The sequence below is a fragment of the Aspergillus fijiensis genome (genome assembly GCF_003184825.1).
Source record: "Aspergillus fijiensis CBS 313.89 unplaced genomic scaffold BO72scaffold_32, whole genome shotgun sequence".
NCBI classification, from domain to species: Eukaryota; Fungi; Ascomycota; class Eurotiomycetes; order Eurotiales; family Aspergillaceae; genus Aspergillus; species Aspergillus fijiensis.
Genome location: NW_024469008.1, coordinates 135,927 through 147,687, shown reverse-complemented (window position 1 = coordinate 147,687; position 11,761 = coordinate 135,927). Strand labels below are relative to the sequence as shown.

Genomic DNA, 11,761 nt, shown 5'->3' with positions numbered 1-11,761 from the left:
TAATTATAATTACTATTTCTAATATTTAGTATATTAAAATCTTTATTTTTTTATATTACTGTTTATAATATTAGTATCTATAGTTTGCTGTAAGTAATATATTTAGCCTCCCGGTCTCCCAGGCCCTTTATTAAATAAACAACTTCCATATGTTCATCTTTCGCCATACGCGATTATTCACAAATATATAATATATTAATATAGTTAAAACATCCAGTTTGAATATTATTATTTTATATATTTTCAAACAAGAAGCCCGGTTCTTACAGATAATATTAATAATCTGATTTTAATAGCTTTAATAATAACTTTTAGACATCCGGAATAAGATATATTTTTAATATATTAAAAAAATTTATAGATCTTATTAAAAATTAAATTTAGATTATTTAGCTATACAGATTTAGTAATAAATTAAATCTTATTAAAAATTTATAGTTTTAGTAATTAATAATATATTAATACCAGCTTAATATAATAAAAGAAATATAACAACTAATATTATAGTATATTTAAATAGCTATATTAATAGTAAATAGCCTGGATTTTCTACTAAATTTCTTTCTCTAGTATTATTTTACAGTTTAAACAGCTTTATATTTTATTTAAAACAACAAAAACTGCGTGATTCAATATAAAATCGTTATTAATAATAAAAATATAATATATTATATTAAGTTATATGGTAGCCAATAATCAGCTGATATATTAATTACTACCAAGATAATTAGTATAGTTTAATAACTTTTGGAACACACCTCCGTAGTTGCAGCTTGATTTGCATTGATTGCCTAACAGCAGGTCCACAGCAGTATCTCCCCCATTTATGAGTGTTTCAGAGTCCCTTGAATTCCATCACTCTCTCGCTCCTCGCCGAAATTGAGCCAGTCGGCCCGCCATCTCCTTTCCACATCTCCTAACCTTATCTTCCTTATCTTTGTTTCTCTTTCTCGATCTTGATTTTTCTATCATTATCTGGAATCCATTTTGAGCTCTTGCTTTCCTGCCCCTTATACAGGTGAATGTAGCAGGTCGAGGGTTCTGGAAAAGCAGCAACCACAATCCCGCCGTATCTCCAGCTAGTCTCGAACAGAATTTTAGAAGGAACCAGTCTTGTTCAGACCATGAGATCTGAGGATTTTACATGCAAGTTGAGAATTTGATATGATGTTAAAGGCGGAACAATGACACCACAAAATGAGAGAAGCTCTCTCAAGCGCGGAAGGGTACATCGATCTACCGAGTCCAAGCTAATACCTTATCACGCAAGGCTAATTGATTGAAATCTCATTGTAGGTACACAAGGAGCATGATTCGAAGCACCTCAAGAAAGCGCGACGGTCTGAAGCATTACCACCACAGCCAATTGATCAGTTATACCTACCTACGCCTATAGTCCAGCAGGAGTTGAGCACTAGAAGCGACGATAGAGAGCTAGCTGGAACCGCGAATGACACAAAACGCGTCCAACAGTGTAGTACGCCCTTGAGTACTGGGTTTCCTCAGCCAAGTCCATCCCCGCCTCACGATACACAGGCCCTCTCTCAATTTGTTTATCCACCTAGAGCACTTGCCGATGAAGTTGAAGACGAAGCTGCGGAAGGGGTTTGGGGTTATCTCCTTCCCCTCGATGATAAGGCTCCATCCTCTCTGGTTTTGCGCAAAAGGAGTGGATGTGGGAGCCATGAGCTTGGATCTAACGGAGTCATGCAAGGAGAAAAGGGACATCGCAAGGAGCCTGAGTCAAAGAATAAGCGAGCGAGTTTACAGGCACCAGGAGGCTATCTTATAGGTCGCCATCGTGAGTGTGGTCAGTAAGATATGATGCCATGTCCAATGCACAGATTACTAACAAGAAGTCAGATCTTGTCCTAAACATTCCCACTGTGTCCAATCGTCACTTTCTGTTGTTCCCTGAGAACAAGAAAGGTGATTCAATTGCTATCCTAGAGGATTTGTCTAGCAACGGGACTTTTGTCAACGATGCAATTGTTGGACGTAACCAACATCGAGAATTAGAAGATGGTGACGAGATCACAATTCTCGACCAAGCACGCTTTGTCTTCAGATATCCTCGGACAAGGGATACAAATCGCTTTCGTCAACAGTATAGAACTCTTCAACAACTTGGAAAAGGACATTTCGCTAGCGTATACCTTTGTGTGGAACGAGCTACGGGAATACATTATGCGGTCAAACTGTTCGAGAAGCGTTCAAGTGACTCTCAAAAATCACAGGCTGACGCCTTACAACAAGAGATTGGGCTTCTGATGGGAGTCAGTCATCCGAATCTTCTATGTCTCAAAGATACATTCGATGAGAGTGATGGGGTATATCTTGTACTCGAACTTGCCTCGGAAGGAGAGCTTTTTAACCTGATCGTCAGCAAACAAAGGTTCTCGGAAACGGAGACTCGCCATATTTTCATCCAGATATTTGAAGGTCTAAAGTACTTGGTATGTGTCAGATGGACTGTTGTTGTATCATTCCTGGGTTAGCTGATGATCCATCCGTGTTAGCATGATCGTGGTATCGTTCACCGAGACATCAAACCAGAGAATATTCTCGTTGCAGATCAAAGATTGACAGTAAAGCTTGGAGATTTTGGACTGGCCAAGATAATTGGTGAAGATTCATTCACAACTACTCTGTATGTCGTACATACAATATGTGATTTTGATAAGCATATTTGCTAATCGCCAGTTCTTGTCTTACAGATGCGGGACGCCAAGCTGTAAGATACCCAGATAGCCAGTTCCTCATCTCTCACTTCGAAATTCAAGCTCACTCTCTAGATGTCGCGCCCGAGATACTGCAGGAGTCTCGTCGGCGGAAGTACACTAAAGCAGTTGACATTTGGTCACTTGGGGTAGTTCTCTACATATGCCTCTGCGGCTTTCCGCCATTTTCCGATGAACTCTACACCCCGGAAAACCCTTACACCCTTGCACAACAAATCAAAATGGGTCGTTTCGACTACCCATCACCATATTGGGATTCTGTCGGGGATCCGGCCTTGGATCTGATTGATAAGATGCTCACGGTCGATGCTGACAAGCGCATAACTGTCGACGAATGCTTAGAACATCCATGGCTTACACAAACTTACCCTAGTTTATCCGACAGTACGGATGGGCTGACCGGCGCCTTGGATAAATTGGACTTTTCCAAGCGTAAACTCGCGCGCGAAAGAACGCTCCTCAGTCGTATCAATGATGTCAGTTTCAACGAGTGCAAGGAGCGCAACGGTGCTACCGTGCGGGTTTTCCACAATAGCCATACTGGGAAACGTATTCACAATCACCCTGCCAAGGTTATCAAGGGTGGAGAGGCCTGCGACAACAACAGCGCACCTAAAGACTTCATCAATCTTGGGGAGCAGGGAGATCCACTACTATTTACGGATGAAACAGGGCCCAGTCATGAATAAAGGTAATTGTTCTGTGGCGTTTATCTCAGTTCCCTCATGTTTCGAATCAAAGTCCTCCTGCATACAGGATTACGATCCAATGCTTACATATTGCTTCTGTGAAAGCTTGTAGCTGTCACAGAATGCTGCAAATCACTTAACTCCTTGATAGACATTTCCGACTGGTAATTTCTCGCATGAAAACCCCTATTATAAGAGCCTTAATCTCTTCATGTAGCAAGAAATTTACCGCAGTGGACCTGGTAGAAATTCGCTTGTACGTATGGATCATTGTTTGAGCCAGGGCCTGTCAGCATAGGTGATCTATCGGGGTCTATTGCCAACAACATCCTTTGCAAATAGGTTAACATGGTTTCTATGGGTAAGATTACAGCCTACACGTATGGCTTGAATTGTTTATTCGCTGGCGGGACTAAGCTATAGTGGTGATCTCCAAAAGGCATAAACTCCCCTCCCTCGAGATGTTTTAGTTTCTATGCAAGGTACAAAGGACTCGCCTGGGATCGAATCTGAAATTTCATGCCTGCCTAAGCAGAAACTACCAAAGACCTGCCTTACCTCTGTCTCTTAGGTACGTGAGGAGTTTAGCACTAGTGTACTACATACGTATGACGTAGTGTCACTATTCCAGTTACAAGAATGAGCGAGGGCCTCTTTGGCCCGCCCCCACGTGATCTATAGTGTTGGGTTCGAGGTGAGTCGCCGGCCCAGCCTACGGCATGGGGCTTCGGCGACAGTAGAATAGCTGCGGCAGATGCCGCAGCAGCAGAATAAGACGGTGAAAAGGGTTAAAAACAGAAGAGGCCAAGTGGAAGTAGTCATTCTTTACCTAGTCACTGCCCCGATAAGTCAGGGGTACCACTGGTCACTCCACGGTGTTAAGCCCTCTTCAGTAGGCGGTATGGTTGGTTAGCTTTCTAGTCTAATAGGAATACTGGTGGTATTAGAATGACGGCTGGTGTCAATAGTGACTATTACACACGCAGCAAATGTTAATACAAGATCAGTTATCATCTCACCTTACCAACGGCTTAATGAGTAAGGGAACGCGTTAAGTTAGACACCTCGTAAGATTCCAAAACCACCTGGCTAAGGCTTTAAATAGCTTAGACTATCTTGGCAGTATTTAAATAAAGCTTTTTAACTGCTGTGTAGTACTCCGTATATGTTATCTATATCTATATTAGTACAAGTATATTAGTATTCTTGGGATTTTTCTCAGACCGAATGTATTGCGATCAGGGTCTTTATCGGAGAATATCTTCTATTATCATTTTAGTAAGATTTCTTAGAGTTAAGATAAGTGCTGTAGTTAAAAAAAGTTATTAATTAGTAGCTGCTCGAATAGAAATATAGCATTGCTTATACAATAGATACTTCTAATGTATTCCCTATTTCACTGCTTTATGGGCAAAGGCAAGGACGGTGGCTTTGGAATCTCACGAGGTGTCTTTAGCGCGTTTCTTAACTTATTTCCCCTTAGTAAGGTAGTGCTAAGTAAGTAAGTTAGTGGCTAATACCATACCCAATCAATACACAGCAGATCCCTGTACAGTGGCAGAATCCGTGCTCAAGTCAGGGCTACTTTTCTCTCAGCCACAATCACCCTACACGCTTCTCTTCGCTCAATCCTCACCTTGACATTGCTCAGGATCACCTTCACTACTTCTACCGAGGAAGAGCTCTGACTAATCTTCTACTATCTCCGGTCGTAGGGGCCTCCTTATCTGACACACTGCACAATCATCCGGCCCCTGGTTCTGTCTCACAACTGCTAGCACGACGCAGCCATGGGCTTTCTCGCGGTCTTACTCGATACTATATGCAAACATTGCACAGAGTCTTCGAGCCTGGTCATCTTGGGAACAACACTGCTAGCCCTACTTGCTGTATCTATCCTGCTCAATCTCTTGGGCCAACTGCTTTTCAAGAATCCGAAAGAACCACCTGTAGTGTTTCATTGGGTGCCCTTTATTGGCAGTACAATCAGCTATGGCATGGATCCATACAAATTTTTCTTCAAGTGCCGTGAGAAGGTATTTTCATAGGTCTTGGTCTTCTGGGTAGTTCATCTGCTAACTCGCCATCAGTATGGTGACATATTCACTTTTGTTCTTCTTGGCAAAAAGACGACTGTCTACCTTGGGACTAAGGGTAATGACTTCATTCTCAATGGCAAGTTAAGGGATGTTTGTGCCGAAGAGGTTTATTCGCCCCTTACTACACCTGTCTTTGGGAGCAATGTTGTGTATGACTGCCCAAATGCCAAATTAATGGAGCAGAAGAAGGTAATCAGACACATCCAGATGAAGACTGTTCTGCCGCTGACAATACGGAAAATAGTTCGTCAAATTCGGCCTCACCTCCGACGCCTTACGCTCCTATGTGCGTCTGATAACCGATGAAGTGGAGGATTTTGTCCAGAATTCCCCGGCTTTCCAGGGTGCTAGCGGTGTCTTTGACGTGTGCAAAATAGTTGCTGAAATCACCATCTATACAGCCTCACGCTCTCTTCAAGGCAAGGAAGTTCGAAGTAGATTTGATTCCACCTTTGCTGAGCTATATCATGACCTCGACATGGGATTTGCGCCAATCAATTTCATGTTACCCTGGGCTCCTCTTCCCCATAACCGGAAACGCGATGCCGCACAGCGGAAAATGACAGAAACATACATGGAAATCATCAAGGCCCGTCGCAATGCTGGAACTGAGAAAGACTCCGAAGACATGGTATGGAACCTGATGTCTTGCGTATATAAAGATGGCACTCAGGTTCCCGATGAGGAAGTCGCGCACATGATGATTGCTCTTCTCATGGCTGGTCAGCATTCGTCAGCTTCTACGGCTTCCTGGATTGTCCTACACCTTGCAGCACATCCGGGAATCATGGATGAGCTCTTTGCTGAACAACTCCGTGTCCTCGGCCCTGATTTGCCGCCTCTTACATACGAAGGCCTGCAGAAGTTGGATCTTCATGCGAAGGTTATCAAGGAAACATTACGTATACATGCGCCTATCCATTCAATCATACGTGCGGTGAAGAACCCGATGCCTGTGGACGGAACACCATACGTGATTCCTACATCCCATAATGTTCTCTCATCACCTGGTGTGACGGCAAGGTCTGAGGAGTATTTCGTCAACCCGCTAAAGTGGGATCCTCACCGCTGGGATGAGGACCTTGCGTCTAATGCAGAAGATGAAGAGAAAATTGACTATGGGTATGGTCTTGTTAGCAAGGGCACAAACAGTCCTTACCTTCCATTTGGCGCTGGAAGGCACAGGTGTATTGGTGAACAATTTGCCTATGTACAACTTGGTGCCATAACAGCGGCTTTGGTAAGGTTGTTCAAGTTCCGCAATTTGCCCAATGTAAAGAGTATCCCTGAAACAGACTATTCAGTAAGTCTTCTTATACCCGGACATATACTTTCTATTTTACTTACTGGGCCTAGTCACTTTTCTCGAAACCCGCTGGAAAATCGTTTATACATTTCGAAAAGCGTGCTCCTGCGAAGAATTGATATTACTGCTACTCTTATGCCTCAAAACAAATGATAGCGGATAATAGTAGATGTAATTTCTTATTACCTTATTAATAATTATGCAGAACTAATAGAAGACTCTGTCTAATATTCATTAGTTATTTATCATGAAATAAGAAACAATCACCGGGCCCGCTGTTAACTGCGGCTAGGAAGCTAATATACATATCCTACGAGTCAGAAACACCTTCAAACGTATTGACTACTTGGGCCAAAGCATTGGTTTTTCTATTCAGTCCATCGTGTACAAGATAGCACGAGTATGATTTATAAAAATAGTGCAATAGCAGTATAACATGAATGCCTATAGTACATGCAGCAAACTTCGGCGCAGGGTTGTAGAAAAACAGGAGGAACAGGTGTACCACAAGCTGATGTGGACTTATTCAAGAATTTCTGGGTTTTTAGATAGTCCCTTTCCGCCTCTCTTCGCTCCTCCGTTTCGCTCTGACTTCCGCACGCCTTCTTTCACCACCATCCACCTTGACTCCAAGTCGATCCTCCCACATACCTTCCTTCAACTCGAATAAAGCTGCGCTGCCTTTGGTGCCCTTGATCGGCTGTAGGAAAGGGCCCCTTATAGTGTTGCCGTGGTGAACTTTCATATATGCGATCTTTTTCGGTGGCTGAAATTGGTTGTGGATATATTCTTTGGCATCTGGTGGCAGGTTGACAACAATCTTCCTCATGCCTGGAGAGGAATTGGCTGCATAATCTGAGAGTCTTGCGGATGTGTGGCTTTCGGCGACATCCTTTGGCTCCTTCGGGACTTCAACCACCCGCAATTGTGCTGTACCATTGACAACGTGCTGCAAGTCACCACCGGGACCGAAAATTCCTCGTCTAAATTTCTCCCTTTTGCGGAGCAAATACCGCCGCTGGCTTGCGGGTTCAATACCCAACTCTTTAAGCTCTTGTGAACTAATGGAAAACAGTTTGTCCCAAGATGGCAGCTTGCTGGTGTGTTTATTCATGCCACGGCCAATTAGTGTAAGGAAAGTCTGGACGTCTGGGACAAATGGTGTTGGCGATGGTATTGCAACAGAAGGCACTTGTTTGTGAAGGTGCCGGAAGCATTGCTTTCCGATGGTAATAGGTCGCATTGCTCGCAAGGAGAAAAGATATGGACTGTGCATCGCCATTGTAGCTGGGCCGATCACTCAGTCCGGTCAGGATATTATGTCGTAAACTTGAGAATAGTAATGATAGGCAATAATCTGAAAATATAACTGAGCTGAGAGATCAAGGTGTTTTGTTGAAACTCTAGTCCTTTCTGAAGACTTGCTTGGCAGTTGGTTCTCTTCTCCGGGTCGGGGATAATGAGGAGAAATTTTGGCGGCGTCAGTTCCAGCCAGGATCAACATAACTCCGAAACTGCCTTCCTGGAGATCTAGCTCGAGATGCCAGGTCCACTGTCATTCGAGAACATAAAATCCCTTGACTTGTGTCCAGTTATCTATCTAGTCAATCTTCACAACAATCTAGACTTTGGTGGGATGTTCGACTAATTCTTTCTTAGAGACAATCGGACGTTGCTACATTGTAGTAACAATGGCTGTTTCTCCTTTGATCCCGAACCCTGCTTCGCATGCAGCCAAAACCACTGATGCGACAAGAGAGTCAGAGGTAAATGGCTCTGAACGCTCACCATACAAGCACAATATGAAATATTCCTCTCATGTTACCAACGAGCGTGAGATTACCGAGCAATTGAACGATGATGTAAGACACAAGTATATTAAAGGTATGATTTTGTACCTCATTCTCTTGAATGGTTCTATGCATCCTCCCTTGTTGCTTGCATTACTACCTTGTCGCTGTACTTGGCGGTTAATGATGAGCATGGTTGTTTCATAGATAAAAGGCTCGGTGAAGGTACCTATGCTGTTGTTTTCCTCGGTCACCTTCGAACAGATCCGTCCTCGTTCGTCGCCATCAAAAAAATAAAGATCAATGCAGAATATAAAGATGGACTTTCCATGGACGCCATTCGAGAAGTAAAATACCTGCAAGAGCTTTCACATCCCAACATAATAGCGCTTCACGATGTCTTCTCATCAAAGGATCAAAATCTCAATCTAGTTCTCGAATATCTACCGCGGGGCGATCTCGAGATGCTGATTAAGGATACAAATATTCACTATGGCGTTGCTGATATTAAGGCTTGGATGGGAATGCTCGCCAGAGGGGTCTGGTTCTGTCACGAGAATTTCATATTGCATCGGGATATCAAGCCTAATAACCTCCTCATTGCGGCAGATGGGGAAGTGAAACTCGCGGACTTTGGTTTAGCTAGGTCGTTTGCTGATCCCTACTTGAATATGACCCATCAGGTCATTACACGCTGGTATCGTCCCCCAGAGCTGCTCTTTGGTGCCCGGCAGTACTCGGGGGTTGTCGATATCTGGTCCATGGGCATGGTTTTCGCGGAACTCCTCCTGCGAGTTCCGTTCGTTGCAGGAAATACCGATCTCGATCAAATTACGAAGATATGTGAAGCTTTCGGGACCCCGAATGAGGACAATTGGCCCGGTGTAACCAAACTACCTAATTATCTGCCTGCTGATCCCCACCATGTCGTTCCTCTTCAGGGCCGAGATTTTTTCCTCAGGCAATTTCCGACAGCTGGTCCTGTCGGCGCAGATTTGCTGATGTCTATGTGCACCCTGGATCCTAAGAAACGAAGCACAGCTTGTAGGGTTTTGCAACATGGCTGGTGGACTACTGAGCCTACACCAACCGACAAGAAAAACCTTCCTCGCAAGATCGATGGCGTGAAGAAAATGGGCGCAGACCTGACCAGGCGAGGGGGGGAAATCGAAGATTCAACATTCAAGAATGCGGCTCGACAGCTAAGTTTCACTGCGGCCAGAGACTAGCTTACGATTACCGGAACAGACTCGATGAATCGAGGTCATTCCAGGCAAATTTTGAGGAAAGGCATCTACTGCAACGCGCGAGGTCATTTGTCTATCAGTGGGCTAAATTACTCAAAGGTCTATCTACTACAGAAAGCCCGATTTCAGGGGCACACAGTCATGCAGCAGATATAGATTCTAATGCTGTTATCTGGTATTCCGACCACTGGTAAAGTGCATGGAGGGAATTGATAGCGCCAGGATAACAATGAGCTTGTGTTCCTTCCTTCCCCCCCGACAGAGTCGGTGTTTTATAGCTCTCCCATCTAATACCACCTGAATCTGGGCTAGCGATTGCGAGTATCTCCATCCGCTGTCAGTCGTGATATCGTCACCAAGTAGCAAAAAATAAGCCTAAGACGGCGTCCAGCAGCGTTCGACATCGATTTCTGCTGACTATGGATTCTTTCTTCTGTACCTTTTGATTAGATGTTCGCTATGCCGTGAGTAGCGTGGTTTCATTTTTCAAGTCTACGCCTCGTATGGCATCAAAATCCATGCGCGGAGGGTCGCACGTCGCCAGGTGGCCAGGTGGCTTGAAAAGCCCAGTAAATTACTGGTAATTACTAGAATTATCTAGAAAAAGCCTCTATTTTAAAATATACTATAAATAATATAATCTTGCCAGGGGTAAGATCCCCATATTACTAAAATTTATATTTAAAAAATCATAGTATTACTAGTAATAATTAATAATTTCTAGAAGCCACCCACCTGGCGAGCTCAGAGATAAAATATACTAAATATTACTATAAAAATAAATTACTAAAAATACTTAAATTACTAGAGATGATAGGAATTATTAGAGATAATAGACATAACTAAAAATTATATAAGAGTTTATGCATAGATTATATAAAAATCCATCAAAAATAATCAGAAATAATAAAGATTAGAAAAAATCAGAAATCATAATTATGTATATATTTTTATATATTTTTATATATATTTTTATATATTTTTATATATATTCTTATATATTTTTATATATATTCTTATATAGATTTTTCTATATTTTACTGGCATCTTCTAATATCTTTTGATAATAGGATATTAGAGTGGCGGATACCTAGAAGTAATATATAATATATTCTATATCTAAGCTGACCAATTATATAGATATTTATTAGTAGTGATTAGTAATATTAAGAATTCTTAGTATAGTTTTAAATAAATTATAGATCTTATTAGATTTATTATCTGATAAGATTATATTATTTATAATATATGATCTAACACAGGCTTTCTTGGAAATTATCAGATTTCTTACTAGAAAGAACTGGTAATCAAAGCCAAAAATATGCCACCTGGCGACCTGGCAACCTACATACCCCATGCATGGGGGTATGCATCTTGCCCGGTATATTTTGGCTAGTAGCCGCTTTGGATACTGTACTATACAAAACGAGCCGAAGGGCACCCCTACTTGACAGAGAGAGAAGGGAGACTCATACTAATTACACGCAGCAGGTAAACAAGCATTTAGACAAGCTGGAGTTTTTACATTCATGTGCTCATGAGCTAAATTAAGACCAAGAATAGTAAGGTAATAGTCGAGTATAATGGAACAAGTCGAGGGCCTTTTCTGGCCAACTCATGGGAAACAGAACCTCCTGGTCTCATGATCCATATCTGTCCTCGCCATCTGCAGAAGATAACAAAAACGCCCCTTGAGAGTATTAACTGAATGGCATCTGATGCTCAGTCCTGGGTAACATACATAACAGTATATTTGTTGCTGCGGTGGTTGGTTGCCTCTCCTTTAAAAATAATACCATCTTATAAATAATTTCTTATATAAAAAAAAATTATTTAATTTTATTTATCTTTTACTTAAAATGATAACCAATAATTATAAAATTAAAAAA

The 11,761-nt window shown here is 42.1% G+C and overlaps 3 protein-coding genes across 3 annotated transcripts; 2 read left to right on the top strand and 1 right to left on the bottom strand.

Annotated features, from left to right (window-relative positions):
• Positions 1–769: 769 nt before the first annotated feature.
• Positions 770–6,954, top strand: BO72DRAFT_478372 (Pkinase-domain-containing protein; the record flags this gene model as incomplete). Its single annotated transcript, XM_040947500.1, has 12 exons — positions 770–1,226; positions 1,297–1,810; positions 1,864–2,456; positions 2,520–2,650; positions 2,718–2,734; positions 2,796–3,419; positions 4,632–4,659; positions 4,852–4,912; positions 5,209–5,466; positions 5,521–5,718; positions 5,774–6,832; positions 6,886–6,954. The coding sequence occupies exons 1-12, from the start codon at positions 1,185–1,187 to the stop codon at positions 6,952–6,954; spliced, it is 3,594 nt and encodes a 1,197-aa protein (XP_040800008.1). The 5' UTR covers positions 770–1,184.
• A 230-nt stretch (positions 6,955–7,184) lies between these two features.
• On the bottom strand, positions 7,185–8,276 carry BO72DRAFT_406857 (mitochondrial 37S ribosomal protein mS41). The gene has a single exon (XM_040942334.1). It carries the CDS (start codon positions 8,115–8,117, stop codon positions 7,380–7,382), a length of 738 nt encoding a protein of 245 aa, XP_040800007.1. The 5' UTR covers positions 8,118–8,276; the 3' UTR covers positions 7,185–7,379.
• A 65-nt stretch (positions 8,277–8,341) lies between these two features.
• On the top strand, positions 8,342–9,854 carry kin28 (TFIIH complex serine/threonine-protein kinase subunit KIN28; the record flags this gene model as incomplete). Its single annotated transcript, XM_040943143.1, has 2 exons — positions 8,342–8,719; positions 8,833–9,854. The coding sequence occupies exons 1-2, from the start codon at positions 8,527–8,529 to the stop codon at positions 9,852–9,854; spliced, it is 1,215 nt and encodes a 404-aa protein (XP_040800006.1). The 5' UTR covers positions 8,342–8,526.
• Positions 9,855–11,761: the final 1,907 nt, after the last annotated feature.